The following is a 17,734-nucleotide window of genomic DNA, read 5'->3' as shown; positions in this document are numbered from 1 at the left end:
GGCCTCGAGTACTCTGTAGACATGACATGCTATTGACATAGATGGGATCATGAAGACTTTTCATCCGCAAAATATGTAAGGGATAGCCGTCCTCGTGCCGCAGAATTACCTGTGTTTGTACGATGACGTTCTTTGAGATTTATGGAGGCAAATTTAGCGCGCTTGGGGTCTTGGTAGTGTCGGGGATGTTGTTGCCGATACGAGGGCTGCCACTAAAATATGCTAAAATATGCGCTTGAAGAAGATCTTGGGGCGGGCAAGGCAGCACTGTTCTTGACGAATCTGTTGGAAGTTGGAAGCCAGGTCCTGCGAAACATACCATCCTTATAAGTGCGATGAGAGCTTGGATAAGCAACCTTTCTCGCACTCAAATCTTGCCTGCTCAGGCATCTCAGCTTCATCTGCTCGCTGATTACTTTTCCCCCCGCGCACAAGTTGGTGCCAACGCTGGACTCAACATCGTGGCATGATGGAGGGCGCCAATCCACATTCCACTGAAGTGCTCGATGCTCGATTAGGACAACCACCGCAGAACCTGTCCTCTGGCCGAGATAGCGCGATTCATCAATCGGGATCACAGATGGGAAACGATAGCAACCCGGAGCCACGAACCAATGGCACAAACCAAACTTCTTATGTACCTCGCCCCAAACGGATAGCCTGTGTTATATGTCGGAAAAGAAAGCTGCGATGTGATGGAAACAAACCGAGCTGTGGTACATGTTCCCGCTTGGGGCATGATTGTTCCTACGATGAAGTGAGAAAAAAGAGCGGTCCAAAGAGGGGATATGTGAAGCAGTTAGAAGCAAGATTAGGTATAACCATATTACGGAGCTCATGCGTCCACTGGATTTGTATCCAGATAACTGTAGAGCATTGCTGATGGATTGTTTCCTTCCTACTTCTAGCCCAAGTCGAGACTTTACTCAAATCTCAAGACTCCGGGGATGTCTTGCGGAAGTCGCCCGCACCCACAGACAGCACACCTCAACCTCCTACATCTACCGGTTTTCCTAATGACGCGCCTTATACGTTCGCATGCCCGAACACAACAGGGAATGCGCATCCAGTTTCCCTTGACCTGCTTGGTGACCTAAATTCTACTCAGATCAACCTCCCGGATAGTAACATCACTTCTGGGGGTGACTTTTCATGGGAGATGATTGGTCTGGGTTTGGAAGAACCCCTTCCGGCACAGGATGTTATTGATGAGCTGTACGTGTAATTCTTAGCTTCTCAGCGTAACATACGACATAAGATATGACCTAACGGATGGTGTCTAGAAATGAGATATATTTCCAGAAAATTCACCCATCAATGCCAATCTTACACCAACCGCGATACTATGCCGCAATGAATCTTGCGCCTAACATGCGGCCCCCTGTATGTTTACGATATATAATGTGGGCTTTGGCTAGTTCTGTTACGAATAAGTATCGAACATTGCATCCGCATTTCTATCAACGTGCACGAAAATATGCAGAGTTGGACCAGATGAGAGGCCTTGGCGAGTCCATGGCCACCGTTACTCACGCCCAAACTTGGATTTTAATGTCTTCTTATGAGTTCAGGATGATGTTCTTTCCTCGCGCATGGATGAGCACAGGCCTTGCGATGAGATTGGCTCTGATGCTAGGATTACATCGTCTAGATGGTAGTGGTCCTGCGGTAAAGATGTGCATTGCGCCTTCTCGAGACTGGACTGAGCAGGAAGAACGGAGAAGGACCTTTTGGGTAGCCTTTTGCCAAGACAGGTATGCCAGCGTGGGCACGGGATGGCCCATGATGGTGGACGAGCGAGATGTAAGGGATACCTACCTGCCCCGTCTTGGCCTCTGCGAAAGAAACGCCTTTCTAACCAGTGAGCACGCTAGATTTTAACCAATCTTCCTGCGTCTGATGAAGCATTTGTCAACTCTACAATGCAACGAACTTACACCTTGTCGAGTGTTATGGCTGGCGAAAATATTTCAACGCTGTCAGCTCTTGCGGGTCTCGTATTAATCGCTTGCATTTTTGGCCGCAATCTCCATCATCTACACCGGGTAGCACTAGATGATAATGCTCGCGATTTGAATGGCGGATTTTGGAAAAGGCATCGCGCCTTGGATAACATCATCCTCAACACATCTCTTGCGTTACCTAGCCATCTACGATTACCAGAAGGTATCAATGATTCGAGCGTCCTTTTCCTCAATCTTTGCATCCATTCTTCAACCATCTGTCTGCATCAAGCGGCTATATTCAAAGCGGAGAAAAATGACATGCCTAGCCAAATCGCAGCAGAGGGTAAGCGGCGAAGCATAGTTGCTGCGGATCAGATAACAAGTATCATGAAAATGGCCAGCCATACTGATTTGACCCTAGTGAGTTCCTCGGCTGGCATTTTTTTTCACATGTCTGTGTTAACCCGTTTTAGATGAATCCTTTCGTTGCGTTCTGTGTATATGTCTCGTGCCGAGTATTCTTGCAGTATCTGAAGTGTCGACCAGACGATGGATCAGTTCATTCATCTCTTCAATTCTTACTGGCTGCTATGAATGTCCTCAAGCATAAAAACCCTCTCACAGAATCATTTCTTATGCAGCTCGATGCAGACCTTGAAGGGACCGGTCTTGGCAGTAAAGTTGACACATCAAAGTTTTCTTTCGGTACACGGTATGGCGAGGTAAGTCCGGTCTGTGCTAGCGAACTATTCTGGCGATCCGAAATCCCCCCCTTCATCCGCCCGGCAAAAGATGTAATTGCGCACTTAGTACCTAACCATTCACCACTTCAGAACTCTTCACAGACGAACGACTATTGCCCGTCCTTGAAATCATTCTTTCAGGACAATACCCACCAGCCGCCGGACAGCATTCCTGGGTCGTCGTCATATGAACAGACTACGATCCCTCCAGCTTTGTCCTCACTGCCGAATCGGTCCAAACCCTCAGTTGGATCGGCGTCAACTGGCGGGAATGATAACCACGCCCACGTAGCGGACATCGGACAGTTTACGCTTCCCACGGATACAAACTTCATAAAATCGATGGTTATGGAAATGGACTTGTCGGAGGCAAGCACCACAAGTGATCGCCAGTACCTGTCCTCTGATCATCCGACCCCAGGCACAAATCCATCATCGAGCAGTTCAATTTCACCCCGTACAATAGATCAACCATCCCCCCCCGTTCAACAACACCACCGTCAACAAGCCCAGGGATCAAATCCCAATATATATGTCACCGACCTCCCTACTTCCCAATTTGAACCCAACCTTGACAACAACACTCAAACTACTTACGCAAACTACTTTACGCCTGGTAATCCACCACAAACCACCCCTGGATTTGGAAACCTATTCGCATTTCCCGTTGGGTGGAACCCTCCTCGTACCCAACCAAGGGAACCATCCTCAACAACTACTTCAGCAGGGCTCGTTGACCAAATACCAAACCTCGACAATATCACCTGGCCAGGCGGCGTAGATACACTCGCATGGGAGAATTTTCAGTAGCCAATTCACTGGAGCATCTTGACCATTTTGTGTTTTTTTCGCTTCCATTTACTTCCAAATCCTCTTCTTTATTTTTTTTATTTTTGAAAGAAGAACAGACACTGCCCCTTTCTGCTGACAACTGTTGTATAATACTAACCCTATAATTTCGACCCATTTGACTTTCAATGGTCTACTCGCTTTTTATCACACCAAACTTTCACTTGTTATATCAATTTATATGGATGCCAGGACAAGAATTGGAAAAGAAGTATGAGCTTGGAATCATATTTTCATCTTGGAGATTTGGGAGGACTCTTTGAGACGGAAAGGTGTAGGAATTTACGGCATTCTCGTTTTTTTTTCCCTTTTTTCCTTTTTTTTTTTTTTTTTTTTTGCCTTCTCTTTGGCTGGGCTTTGTTTATTACTTCTATAGTGGCCTTAATGAAATAAGTGACGAATTACGATGTCGGTTCCGGAGAAATTGGTCATCTCTATCAACTCCTAAGCTCGTCTGTTCCCGTGTTTGCTGGTTTTGTAAACTGACGGCAGGTTGGATCCTCCAATTGTTCATATGGGAAAGTAGGATCGTAAAACGCATTCCGTGACTATTGTTTTCTCATAATTTTATTCAGCTATGACTCTTTGATATTTTTCGGGGGGGATGGCTTGTCTACTCAGGCATTACTTTACGATGTGAAGTCATAATAACCTTTTAACGCTCAGAATTCAGAACAGGAAGTTTCAAATGTAAATTCTCTCCAATGCCATGCAAAGATGCAAAGGCCACAAGGTCTTTCAACTGAAATCTATTTAGATTCGTCCATTTGGATTGGGGAGGACGTTTCAAACGCAAGTTGCAACTTATCTGGTCCGATGCCTTTACTGTTTCTTTCCTTCCTGTTCTACTAGAGTACATGTTGAGGGACTGACCGCCCCACTAACATGCTGCTCTAAGTCTCCTATCTGTCGACACCAGGAACGTCAAAAGGGTCCGCTACTCCCAGCCCCAACAATCCTTAGTCCACCACCACTACTGCTCCCCATCCCATCAGCAGTGACAGAATAAGCAAGCCAGTATCGAGATGGGTGCCAAGCGACAGCCGGCACGCCCACAGAAGTTCCAGGGCCGCTTCCGATTCCAGCCATCCCGTTGGCTGCGGAGCTCATTCCTCCTGTAGGAATGGTACATACGCTTTCTCCTGTTTCAGCGTGGAAAATCTCAAGCCCGGAACCGCCACAACCGGGTTCGTCGCAAGCCCCCACGATAAACCGACCGTCCCAACTCCAGCTGACGCCCCGCACGGCGCCGCCGTTGGCACTTGATACGGTGCGTTTGCAGATCCAATCTGTAGTGTCCCAGAGGGATATTAGAGCATCGCTTCCGCCAACGGCTAGGTAGCGGGACGTCGGACTGAGCGCAATTGAAAGGCATGCCGAGGTGTGGGCATGGATTGTGTGGAGTGGGTTGAACGACGGATATGAGACGACTTTTACGGTGCCGTCGCCAGTTGTGAGAAAGAGGTCTAGATCGGAAGTATTAAAAGAGTGTGAAAATGTGGTGGCGTTGGTTTGGATAGCTTGTGGGTGTGGGCCGAGGGCTTTGAAGGTGTTCGCCGGGGCGGTGGTTCCAGCAGGTATTTGGAGGGTGGGAGTAGATGGAGATTCGACTGAAATGGGTATTAGGGTGTCATCCTGCAAGTAAAATAAAGACATATAAGCTAATTGGACGTGATCAACCGCTCCCTTTACGTCCCCATTGATGCTGAGTAAGTGAGGGAAGGACGTCAAGATGGTGACCTTCGGAACGAACCTTCCTACCGACGAGTATTACGCTCCCATCAGCAGCCCATGTCATCGTAAATGCCTCGCCTCCTACATCAACGCGGCTGATACACGTTTTGGACCGCACATCCCAGAATCGGACCGTCCCATCACTCGAGCAGCTTGCCAATTCCGATTCTTTGACGGGGTTAAAGGCAACTTTTTCTATACCAGAGGAATGTCCACGTAATTCCGTCGAGTATTTTACATGTGTGCGCTCGGGGTTCCAGATGCGGAGGGTGCGATCCACGGAGCCGGTTGCGATCAAGCTGCCTGTCGGATTCCATGCAAGGGTGCGAATGCTAAATGCAGGCGTAAAGTCAGCTTATCAATTGTAAAGAGCAGACACCAAAAGAAAGGGAAGTATTAATGATCCATACGTATGAGAGCCTGGACCCCGTGCCGCGGGATCATAATAGCTCTGAACTTTCAAACTGCCAAACCATTGGCCAAAGCGGTCCTTTGGGACCATCCGTCGAGATGGCGCTGGAGGCATGATGGTAGGTGGCCGAAGCCCATGCCCTTTGAGACAATAAAGTGGACAAAAATTGCGTTAGTTTCGCAAGTTTCCTTATGAAATGCTCATGGTTACAAAAAATGCCGCAGGGCGTTATCTCGTTTGGCATCAGGGTTTAGTGATTCTGCATCGTTCAAGGTCGCGAAGTAGTTGCGAGTTTCTGCGGGTATTGTCGCTAGAGTCTGCCCGAATCCGGCTGGCTTGGCCCTGGCGCTTGCGCTTATCGCTTGTTGGGCTGGTCCAAATTCGGGATGGAGTTAACGAGCACAAACGAAGGAAATGATGAAGTATGATCCAACTCCATCAGCTGGTCAGATATGTCCGTACCCTGGTAGGTGACACGTTTAATGCTTCATCGTTCTTTGGAGTCTTTTTAGCGAAGCAGAGCGACTCACATTCCTCTGGTAGAACCTATTGCATCATATGCACAATTGATGCCTTGATGTTTGACCAATAGCGGTTTGCAAAGCAGGCACCATTTTAATTTATCTAGACCTGGTAAAGACTGAATGCATAATGCATATCAAAGAATGAAGTAGAAAGGTTTTGAAATCGGGGGTCAGCTTTGAAACCAGCCGAATGGTGGAGAGTACGCTTGAAACAACTTAAGCTGAATATGTAAAACTGGCCCGGATTTGTATTGGAAAGGATTATACTATATCTTCGATTTATGTGTACGGAGTACTCCGTATGGAAGAAGAAAATGAAAATTAAGAAGTGGAGGTGCTGGTGTAACTATGGAATGAGAGCGAGCGGCATTGTGGAGTTTTAAATTTAAGCTTATTCTTCGCCAAGCTAATTTTGACCTCATCTTCTGAAACCAATCCTAAGCTCGCAATAACACATTTCAAAGCCCTGACAGTTGACGAAAATACAAAGGCAACAGGATGTATGAAATAGACGACCCTGATTTACAAAAGGAGAAATGTTACACTACAATTGGGAAGCTACCTCCCTTCGTCGATCCCCAGCAACCGCCAATTAAAAAATCACCTTTCTCCACCATCTCGAAGCACTCGTTTGTGCATTCTGTAAGTAGGCTTGCTTAACTCGTTCATTGACTTGTCTCTCAATACGTGCAGGAAAGAATTTATGGGGATGCTAATTCTAAAATAACGTTAAAGACAGCGCTCATCTTACCAAAAGAAATTTACGACTCGGTTTGGGATTCCATATCTAACCGAATACAAACCCGTCAATATGCCAAAGTGATTATGCCATTGTCGGCTTTGTTGGAGCATGACTTTTTCAACGCTTATATTAAAATTGGTATTCGATAATTCACGTCCTTTTCATCATGTAGACTTTATTTGAATTTAATATCAACCTGCAGACCAGTGCTTTGTTATCTAATGCCAGTGTATAGGTGATATCCTCTTGATTTCAGAAGGTAGGAGCGGCGTGGATAATGTTTATACCCTCAAAGATGGTACGTCATTGTCCCTCTCTTATAGCTATGTAGTCACAATGCACTAGCCATACTAACATATTTCTCCAGGAGTTCTTCGATTAGAGTTGGATAAGAACTCATTTGAGCGAGCCGGACTTGATGGAAAACCAATCCGGAGTGGTGGGAGAAAACACGTAAAGGAAAGATACGGTAATTTATTTATTTCTTTTATTCAACCGGAAACTATCGGCTAATGCTTTTACACATCTAGCCGTGGCAATCAATCTTCGACTCCCATCAATGCTCCACGGGAAAAAGGGCTTCGAGCGGATCGTATGGGCTTTCAAGAACGTATTAACGACATCTGTAACTTGGTTGTTCTGCGACTTAACCCCATCTCCAACTTACTCAGAAGAAGGTAAAATATTCCCTCCCCTTCCTTACTTTTTACCTTTTTACCTTGTTAACTTTATCCTGACAATCCTCTTGCAGACGCTCCGATTAAAAAGCACTATCCCCAGATTATACAATGTGCACCGGACGTGAATGTTCTTGGGACAATCATGGTTCCACCGCTACATTTACCAGGTCTCGAAACAGACACTGGAAAGGAATTCCTTCACGAGACTTGCGACGAGGTTCAGGAATGGCTCGGCCTGGTTGTCCTCGATTCTCCACGCGTGCATGTCAACGATACCATTGACCCATATTTGAGCCGCTACGCACCTCCTAACCAAGATGAGTGCCAGCCTGTCGAGCTGGTTAAGATCTTCTGGAAAGGATTGCTTCCTTCTGCGTGGATAACGCAGCTATTTGCAGTCACTTTGTGGGTTTATTTCATCATTCTGCCACCTGTTCATTTGGTAGTCGATCACGTTGCAGGTCTGAAGTCCTGGCAGACCGCCTTCGCCTCCGAAACGGGTTACTGAACATTTTCATTTTATCACGAAAACATCTTTCTTAAGAAACTTACTAACAATCAATGGCGATCAATAGGCGGCAATTCGCGCCTGGTCCTTCGAAACCTGATGGCTGGTTTGCTCTTACATCTTTCGCACTAGGCAGGGAAGCGGTCGAAAGCAAAGACGGATACACGATATTGTTCCAGCCGTTGAACAAAGTGCCTACTAAAAACCAACCATCAGAGAATTCCACGGCCAGAGAGCGGCCCCAGCACCAGTTTATTTGCTGGGAATATGCGGGAGGCTCGTCGCATAGCTGATTGAGCTAAAGTTGAGATCAGACTTGATAGTCAAAATGGTGAAGAAAAAGACATCCGTCAAAATTGATTGGCATGAATGATACATTGTAATGATTTATAGAGTGGAAATGGAAGTTCCTCTATGTAAAAGTGCCTTGGTAGAGTGGCATGGAAAGCAATAACAGCGAAGAATTAACTCCGAGCTGAACTCATCATCCAAAGTACCGATAATACTTATCCCAAAATTTAGGGTGATAATACCAAAAAAGAAACTGATCACAACCCAAAAATGTAAATAAACCGGAAGCAAACACTACATCAAATCATTCAGCACATCCATCAATACCGGTCTCGTAGCTACAATCCTTGCACCGTCTAGGAGTTTCCCTCCTATTTTCTCCGGCCTCCTCTGGCCAGCGGATGGCTGTCTATTCTTGACTGGGCTCAAAGCGATCCGTTGTTTATCCTTCAAAGGACTCTGATCATGAAATGTGACTCTCTTTTTTGGGATCTTCTTTGTCGGGCTCCTCTTCTTAGGACTCAGTGAATTCGATCGCATCACTTCCATGCCCTTCCGCGGGCTCAACTGTGTTAGCCCATTCTCCGCATTTTCAAAAACATGTTGCTCAACAGCGGTACGCGGCAAATCATATGTCCATGCTTTCGCATCCATAAGCTGGACAAAATTTCCTAGTAGTTCATTGCCATCACGAAGCGTATTCTTGCTCCCAACTATAAGCAGTTTGGTTCTCGCCCGAGTAAACGCGACGTTCACGCGTCTCCAATCCCGGAGTAGTTCACCAACATTCCGCTCTGAGTTGCTGCGGACGCAACTCATGATGATGATTTCTTTATCACGGCCCTGGAAGCGGTCTGCTGTGTGCATCTCTAGGTCCGGGTGGTGGCGGAGGTTTTGTTTTAGGAGGGATAACTGGCTTCGGTAGAGGGTTACGACGCCGATATCCCCGGCTGGGATACCTACAGAAATGAACGATTCAACGAGTTGCGCGCAAATCGTAGCTTCGATGGGATTTATGATTCGGGAACCCTTGGATGACTCAGTCGCCTGTGGCTCTAAGGGGTCAGTGTTGACAAGTCGGGTCCTAGCGACAGGGTCGAGCAGATCGCGGATCCAGCAGCGGCCATATCGGGAGCCCAGGCAGGAATTTCTGACGTTGGGGGGTAACGATAATGAGTCGACATGGTGTTGTTTCAGCCTACCGAGATTCGGGATTTTGAGGTAACTTTGAGCAACTTCTGGGGTTCCGCACTTGAGATGTCCCGAGTAGATGAGGGTGTTTGAAAGGAGCATTATATCTTCACACATTCGATATTGGTGCTCTAAGTTGACAACTGAGGCCGGTTGCAAATCGCAGAGAAGCTTAAATAAGCTTACATCCAATCCACTTTCCCGGGCTTCCTTATCTTGAACGAGTGGAGGTAGCTGATAGTGGTCTCCAACGAGGATGAACGTTTTCGCCATACGAATGGGACCTAGACAGACCGGGAGAGTTATTTGGGACGCCTCATCAACAATACAGTAGTCGAAGGTGCGGCTATTAAAAATAGGGTGGTTAATGCCCAAGCATGTGGTTGCCACGATCCGTGAATTTTCATAAATATCCCGTAACTCCTCTATGGTCTTTTTGGGAGTTGCTGCCAAATCAGCAAACTTTTGGACATCTGGATGGATTTTGGTTGTGGCACCCAGCCTTAGCGTTCGAATATTGTCGTCCTTCACTTTGAGCAAAATATTGTCGACAGCGGTATGAGTGTAAGATGTTAGAAGGACGCTTTTCCCTTGAGAGATAAGAGCCCGTATAATATGGGCTATGGTGGTTGTTTTTCCAGTTCCTGGCATCCCCAAGATCAGAGCGTAATCATTTGCACTCATCACTTTCTTGATAGCTTGCTCTTGGTCGATATTTAGCTCTGTCTCAGGGAGGCATGGTATGGCTGATGAAGAGGTCGGCTTGAATAAAGGAATGTGGCCATCAATAATCAAATCCCTGAGCCGCCTAGCTTGGAAGGTGTTTCTATCCATCATACAAACAAGATTGTTTCGGACAGTCGCCATGCCATTGCTGAATTCGTCCTTGTCTAGGCGGTAAAGAGTCGTGTCTTCGGCCTTTTCAGGAAAAACGGTAGATTCAGATCCGCCAGTTTCAACAATTTCCATAACACCTGTAAAGGATTGATGTCGATCTGCATCAAAGTTCGAACATCTCGTTCGGGCATTATGGAGCCGCCGGTCAACTGCGACCGAGATTCGCGTACGACTAATATGGGTGACATAGCCGTTGGCGAGTGCGAAATGACCCTTTTCGTCAGAGACAACGATGGGTTCTCCAACACTAAGCTGTGAGTCCCCAAAGGAGAAGTTTGAAGGTGGTTGGTGTTTGAAAAATGTATACCTAAATCGATTAATTTTCGGTACACCGGTCTCTTCATAAGCGGACCCCGGTTCGACCATAACGTTACCGAAGCAGCGGCCAACACCCTCGCGTTCGTTACTCAACATGGTCCACAATTCCCGTCGGAATTTAAGGATATCTCGCTCTTCCATAGTCAAAAGAGCGTCCCATTTCTTGAAGAAGTTTTGGTGGGAGGGTGTAAGATGTCCGACAATCTCAATGAAACTAGTTCCCATTCCGCTGCTCTCATCATCTCCGTCATCCATGACTTTGTGGTAGATGAAACATGCATCTTTGGCGTAGCACTGGTTGCATATCCGTGCCTTTTTAAGCATTGGAGGTAAGTCTGATTTTTTACATATGAACTCAGCGAGACGGTTACGCTGCTGTATCATTTGGCGGATTTCGCTTCGGATAGCTCGAACTCGGAAAGTTTTGGTTGCTTCGAGATAGAAGAGTATTCCAAAGGTCACATCGATATCTGAATACGACTAGTTAGCGAATGAGTATCCCCACTTGCGTGGAAAGAACATACCATATCGATCGGAAACAAGCAAGGTGTACAATGCCGTTTGCGCCCTGTGAGCCTCATTGGAATTGTTCCGTCCCGTTTTCAACTCGAATGGGACAGTTAGCGTCTTTTTCTCTGTCCCTTCCTGGACGGCCACTTGCACAGTCGCATCGACATTGCCTTTCAATCCGTACATAGGAGACCAGATATGCTCCTCAACTTCAAGAAGCTTGTTGATGCTTAGACACGAAGTAGTGCCACTCCTGTCTTCCGTAATTGACTCGATCTGCATGCTTATCAGCATATATATAAATGTCAAAGCTAGAAGTAAAGGGCCTCATTCATACCGTAGGGCGTGATCGCATGAAGATGTCCGCCCACGAGCTTAGAGCAGGTATTTTGCTCATTAAATACTCAGTAGCTTCAGAAACTTCGACTTGGATCTCATACAAACTCTCCACATAGTGCTCTAATGTGCGCGAAATAATTTCACGCAGCCAGCTTTGATCCCAGCGATTTGCGCTCGCGGCTGCTTGGAATATTTCGTGAAGGATATGACCATACACTTGAGGTTTGTTGGCTTCGCTAGTAGCCTTAACGCGGTCTTGGAGAACAGCACGGCGGGGGCAGGTAAACGAGTCCGCCACCACCGTTGCAGAGATTAGATGGTCTGGGTGAAGGATTATCATATTGTCAGAATTGTCCACCAGGCATCGTCCCATATGATCGAAGCTTCCGATGAGGTGGATATAAGATCCCTTTGAGCATGGCGTATCATACCATGACTCCCGTAAAGTGATAGTTCGATTGTTATTCGTTTTCTCCTCTTGCACAAATAGTACCTATAGTGATGTTAGCACATCTCAAATGTAATATACGAGACATCATAGTCATACTTTTTGAGGCTTTGATTGGCCTTTGGAATTTAGATACGTATTTTCTGCCGAGTCTATAATAAGATGCCGTTCAATAGTCTGTCTTGATTTACGGTTCTTTAAATCACTTAGTATAGGAATTTAAGAGGTGCTAATCGAGAACACAGGATGACCAACATGACTCGAACCGTTGATACCAGCAACCTTTTGCATTGCTGCTTCAATGGACTCCAAATCGATGTCCTCATCGAATTCATCACCGGAGGAAGATATCGCTCCGTCCAAAGAAGGGGTCTTTGGTTCAGTCTTCCTTACGGCTGCTATTCCGAAGGAAGGGGCGGGCGGTTCTGCTAAAATAGCGTTTGGTTTTTTGCCTGCGTTCGTCTGTTCTTTCAAGTCATAACGGGCTAGAACTTCTTCCATTGCTTCAGGAAATTCGTCATCGCTGTCATTAAATTCATCAACCTCTTCGGAATTTGTATGGGCGTGTGAAGTTGGCAGCGTGGGTTGTTTATCGTTCTTGTTGATGGAACCGGTCCTAGGACGATCAGGTTTGGCGTGCGCCGTATATAAAACTCCCGTAAGCCTTTCCTCCTGTACAGCGTCAGGAAGCGGACCAACTTCGGAATATATGGGTTTATGTTGATTGTCAGCCTTTCCAGCAAATTCAAGGAAATCATCATCTAGTCCATCATCGTCAAACTCGGACAACGTTGCATTCAAGTCTTGTATGGTGTACATAGTGTCATTGTAAACGGCATCATTGGCCATCACTCTTCTTGAGCACTTAGAAGGGGTATCAATTGGATTGTTTTCATTCTCGTTCCTAGGTTTTGGCGGTGAGCCAGAGAATTCCGCTATATTATCAGGCCGTTCCGGCAAAGGAGTGGAGCTAGACGGGCCTGATATTTCTCCCCTCGGCGATTTCAAGAGGGTTTCTTGTATTTTCCCCACCAAGAGGCTGATTTTAGAGGACTTTGAGGTGCCATCACCAAGAAGCGAGCTTCGCGATCCAGCAAAAATGTCCCGAACTCTCTTTACAGCCTGCTGTTCATTGTCAACTCTTCTTCTTTTAGTATTAGATGTCGGCCAGTAGACATTACAACTGTTTGATCTGCGAAGCGTCGACAAATCTCTACCCGCTCGAGCGGCCGTGGGGGTTCGTGGTGAGGATGAGACGAGATGAGCGAACTGAGGTTTTGGAGCATCACCACCGGGGTTTCCTGTGCTTTTCCCGATGTATTTACTCCAGAGGTCCGCGGCAATATCGTGCTGGGGCGTTCTCACGAACTTCGGTAAGGGCTGGGGGCTCGACATAATGTGTTTCGAATCTGCTCCTAGAGGGGAGCTGGTCGGTGATGCGCTTCGATAGCGCTTTTGGCCTCTTGTAATGGGTGAGCCTGAGGCGTCTCTAGGATCTGTGTTGCACGGCTCATGCTTCCAAAACACATGGTCTTCGGGACTGATAACCCTTCCCGGGGCTCTGCTGAAAGCGTCCTCTGTATTGCTAATCAGATCAGCTAGGGGAATTCTATGTGCCGGTGTTTGAGGCGATTTCTTCTCCGGCTGAACCTCTCGGCATTTCGTTCCACTCGACTGTGGAGTAGGCACTGGTATGTCGCCTTCTCCCATACGAGCTTTCATCTCCGCATTTTCCTTATCCATCGAACCGGAATCGTCGCAATTTTGGTCGACCGTTGGCATGTTGTGAGAATACTGTGGTACAGCTGGGGCATAACGAAACGTATTTAACTTTATTCTTGATTTTGATGATATCACGAAAGCATCGCTAGGCATTATAGAGGCATTTGCTCGGTTCTCGAAACGGGGTTTGTTGGGCGCGTTGTCTCCCTTGAAGGGAAGACAGGCTATCTAACGGGAGATAGACGCCATTCAAAGTTACTCGCGGTTGGAACGTTGTATAAACAAGTAGTTGAAAAGGTGCTGCGCAGTATAACTGAGGGGCAGTGAGGCTGTTGATTTGTTAAGAAACGATCGGTCGTATACCAGACGCGTAAATAGTTAAGAGCGTGCAGGCGCGTCTGCATTATGTAATGACCAATTAGAATTTCGGGCCACTCTGCCGCAATCCGCGCTAGAAATAGCCGCGCAGAAAAATCTCTGCGCTTAGGCGGACCCGAGTGGAGATTCTTTGCCCGCTTCACCGAAATCTCGGCAAAAGTCCACCCCGTTGGAACGCGCCGTTTTGGCAACCTTTTGCTCCCCTCCTCCTCCACAGTCACCATTCTCCTTTGTTCCCTTCTCTCGCAGACGTCAGCGTTCCCTATCTATCCCTTCTCCTCTTCGCCAGCTGTGCTTTCAAGTTTTATTTTGCCCAGCCCCGTTTTGGTTGGTTGCGCAAAATTTTTCGCACACTAGTATATGCTCCCGTTTAAAACCGCGACGTCAAAATGTCACAAGAGCAGCAGCCTCTGCCGTTCGTATACCAGTTCGCTGCGGGAGCAGTGGCTGGTATATCTGAAGTCAGTTTCCCCCATTCCTGAAATTTATAAGGCCAATTGACTAACGGCTACACTGCTCATTCTAGATTCTTGTAATGTGCGTAGTCCCTGGTCGGATGACGGTACCACCAGCTACAAAATAGCGTATGCTAACAAGAGAATCGCATTAGGTATCCTTTGGATGTTGTGAAAACAAGAGTGTAAGCATTGGCCTGTTGAGACCTTCTCGCTCGTGGCTCTCTCAAAACTGATGTTGAAATAATAATTCTGTAGTCAACTCCAACAAGGCGCAGGCGCTGGCGAAGAAGCATACAAGGGAATGGTGGACTGCTTCCGCAAAATTATTAAAAATGAAGGGTAGGGTTGATCTCTGTCTACCCTGTGTAAAATGTTTTACACAAACTGATAAACTATGACTCTATACAGTTTCTCCCGCCTATATCGCGGCATCACGGCCCCTATTCTTATGGAAGCCCCTAAGCGAGCAACCAAATTCGCCGCCAACGACAGTTGGGGCTCCTTTTATCGAAACCTTTTCGGCATGGAAAAGACCAACCAGCCTCTCGCAGTCCTCACTGGCGCCACCGCTGGTGCCACGGAATCCTTCGTCGTCGTTCCCTTCGAGCTTGTCAAGATTCGTCTGCAAGATAAAGCCTCCGCTGGTAAATACAGCGGAATGCTCGACGTAGTGAGAAAGATTGTGAAGTATGAAGGTCCTCTCGCGCTATACAATGGCCTTGAATCCACGCTTTGGCGCCATATTCTTTGGAACGCTGGATACTTTGGTTGTATTTTCCAGATCCGCGCCCAGTTACCACAGCCAGAACCAGGAAACAAGACTCAGCAGATGCGAAATGACTTGATTGCAGGTTCGATTGGTGGAACTGCTGGAACTCTTTTGAATACCCCCATGGATGTTGTCAAGTCCCGCATCCAAAATAGCCCGAAGGTCGCGGGATCTGTTCCGAAGTACAACTGGGCATGGCCAGCTCTAGGCACCATTATGAAGGAAGAGGGCTTCGGCGCCCTTTATAAAGGATTCACGCCCAAGGTGCTCAGACTGGGTCCCGGCGGAGGAATTCTACTGGTGGTATTCACCACTGTCACTGATTTCTTCCGGCAGCTTAGAGGGGATTAAAATATATCGCAAAAGTTTCCCATTTCTCTTGTACTGTGACCACCGATTTCCGCGGGCGTTTTTGGAATTTTACCGTAATAGAAGCCGTTCCAGCGTGTTCATGTTTTAAGAATACTTTTCTTTGCCACAGATATAGAACAGGAGGCGCGGAGCGAGGTCACCTACGAGGGACATACGAATGCAGTTTAGACTTCCATGTCGATTTCACCTCCATTACCAGTTGTCTCCTTGGCTCCACCCTCAATCAGACCCGACTTCCCGAGAAACGACCACAACAAACAAACAACCACCCCGATACCTTTCCATATACCATTCAGTTCCCACATAGTGATATTGGTACTGCTTCAATCATCCGTCATATAGACTTTTCATTTCTCCTATATCTCCTTCTCATCTTCCCCGTCTTCCTCTTCCTCTTCTTGCACGTTGTCATCTTGTCAACTGGGTTAGCTTTTCATCCCCATACGGCCCAATCACCATTATATTCCTCAATTTTGTTTTTGGGCTTGAAAAAACACCCCAGTGCGGTCGTTTTGGAGTGTTCTACGGCGTGTCACCAGCACCAGATTCTTCATACATACGAGAAATTCGTTCTCAGCCAAATCCCTTCATCTTGTTGCCTTCATAGATATAGAGTGCTATTTCGTTTGCCGTCTTACTTCTACTTCGAGGCATTCTGATTTATCTGCGCGTGCATCAACTTCTCCGAGAGATACCGATACAAATCCTGTTGCAAAAGTAGGGGAAAACATGTTGTGAGTGTTTAAAGATGAATGAAGAATGAAGATTTGAGCAGGCATTGTAAATAAGTGTTGAGTGATTGATTATGTTAATTAACTATTAATAGTAACAATGTTGATTCTTCTACAAGCTCAAATGCCGGAAAACATCTTCTACTTCACTTTACAGAGATATTATTTGTAGACTCTTCAGTATTACTGATTTATAGATTTTATATGAATTCTTATTCAATAACATAGATCAATCTCATTCAATAACATAGATCAATCTCTATCTACATGCTTAACTGAGTGTACATATTTAACTCCGAGAACATGAAATGTGGCTATACAATCAATCAACCTTCCACCTTCATCAGATTATGAGCTCTTGACTGTGTTCTGCGCCATCAACTACATGCTTTCATTAAAACCTAGAGATTAGTTTCATGAGTCTTCTACAAGAGTGAACAATGATAAGAACTTGACAGAATGACTAGCAAATGACTAGAATTCATATTTAAAGATCAACAAAAGTTTAAGGCATGATATAGTCAATCTTTTTCATACACAATCAAATCAGCTTCACCCTTCAACCACAGTCGAGCAATTCACTCTACTAAATGCCTAAGGCCTATTGTCGGGATTCCGGGATTATAACTGTCGGAATGGGTATCTCGGATGAATATGTCGGAAACATATGAATCTTATGTGTATCAAGATCTGCTTCTTATATTATCCGTACACTATCTATTATTATTATATCTAATTCCATACAAAAGATAGAGCTATTTATAGTGAAACAAATGTGCGAGCCAAGAGAGCTAGCATTAGCAAGTATTAGACGAGTTTTGTAGTAAGCTGATGATCAGAAAAATAGTAGTAATACGATGTTGGTGGCGTTCATCAGTGTATGACCCTTGACCAGGAAGCAGAAAACTTGACCTCGCTAAGTGCGCCACTTGACCTCGTTATGTAAGCTGACCTCGCAAATGTGGCCCGTGCCACTATCTGACCTCACTCAATACATCTTTTCTTGTAATTTGAAACCACTTAATTATTTATCATCAATTCTATAATCAATTCAAAATCAATTTAAAATCAATTTAATACTGAAATTATTCTTGAATTTAATAATAAAGTAAGTATTTATATAATTTACACTGAATTGATTATTAACTAATTTTCAATCAATTGTTAATTAC

The 17,734-nt window shown here is 45.9% G+C and overlaps 5 protein-coding genes across 5 annotated transcripts; 3 read left to right on the top strand and 2 right to left on the bottom strand.

Annotated features, from left to right (window-relative positions):
• Positions 1-26: 26 nt before the first annotated feature.
• Positions 27-4,239, top strand: BDCG_05565 (C6 transcription factor Prf). The gene is made up of 6 exons (XM_045421253.1): positions 27-815; positions 909-1,215; positions 1,284-1,803; positions 1,875-2,366; positions 2,420-2,668; positions 2,780-4,239. Exons 1-6 carry the CDS (start codon positions 467-469, stop codon positions 3,497-3,499), a joined length of 2,637 nt encoding a protein of 878 aa, XP_045277179.1. The 5' UTR covers positions 27-466; the 3' UTR covers positions 3,500-4,239.
• BDCG_05564 (WD repeat-containing protein) lies at positions 3,395-6,533 on the bottom strand. The gene is made up of 4 exons (XM_045421252.1): positions 6,215-6,533; positions 5,683-6,147; positions 5,292-5,604; positions 3,395-5,173 (listed from the first exon to the last, which is right to left on the bottom strand). The coding sequence occupies exons 2-4, from the start codon at positions 5,796-5,798 to the stop codon at positions 4,463-4,465; spliced, it is 1,140 nt and encodes a 379-aa protein (XP_045277178.1). The 5' UTR covers positions 5,799-6,147; positions 6,215-6,533; the 3' UTR covers positions 3,395-4,462.
• A 104-nt stretch (positions 6,534-6,637) lies between these two features.
• On the top strand, positions 6,638-12,113 carry BDCG_05563 (uncharacterized protein). Its single transcript, XM_045421251.1, has 7 exons — positions 6,638-6,850; positions 6,944-7,088; positions 7,186-7,248; positions 7,318-7,419; positions 7,481-7,627; positions 7,702-8,035; positions 8,206-12,113. The coding sequence occupies exons 1-7, from the start codon at positions 6,707-6,709 to the stop codon at positions 8,429-8,431; spliced, it is 1,161 nt and encodes a 386-aa protein (XP_045277177.1). The 5' UTR covers positions 6,638-6,706; the 3' UTR covers positions 8,432-12,113.
• On the bottom strand, positions 7,125-14,193 carry BDCG_05562 (DNA replication ATP-dependent helicase Dna2). Its single transcript, XM_045421250.1, has 5 exons — positions 12,388-14,193; positions 12,232-12,327; positions 11,683-12,177; positions 11,360-11,621; positions 7,125-11,305 (listed from the first exon to the last, which is right to left on the bottom strand). The coding sequence occupies exons 1-5, from the start codon at positions 14,005-14,007 to the stop codon at positions 8,724-8,726; spliced, it is 5,055 nt and encodes a 1,684-aa protein (XP_045277176.1). The 5' UTR covers positions 14,008-14,193; the 3' UTR covers positions 7,125-8,723.
• Positions 14,194-14,360: 167 nt separating this feature from the next.
• On the top strand, positions 14,361-16,933 carry BDCG_05561 (mitochondrial 2-oxodicarboxylate carrier protein). The gene is made up of 5 exons (XM_045421249.1): positions 14,361-14,693; positions 14,759-14,769; positions 14,843-14,872; positions 14,946-15,029; positions 15,099-16,933. Exons 1-5 carry the CDS (start codon positions 14,622-14,624, stop codon positions 15,808-15,810), a joined length of 909 nt encoding a protein of 302 aa, XP_045277175.1. The 5' UTR covers positions 14,361-14,621; the 3' UTR covers positions 15,811-16,933.
• The last annotated feature ends 801 nt before the right edge of the window (positions 16,934-17,734 follow it).

This window comes from Blastomyces dermatitidis (genome assembly GCF_000003525.1).
Source record: "Blastomyces dermatitidis ER-3 genomic scaffold supercont1.5, whole genome shotgun sequence".
NCBI classification, from domain to species: domain Eukaryota; kingdom Fungi; phylum Ascomycota; class Eurotiomycetes; order Onygenales; family Ajellomycetaceae; genus Blastomyces; species Blastomyces dermatitidis.
Note: the sequence above shows the minus strand (reverse complement) of the source record. Positions and strands in the feature narration are given on the sequence as shown.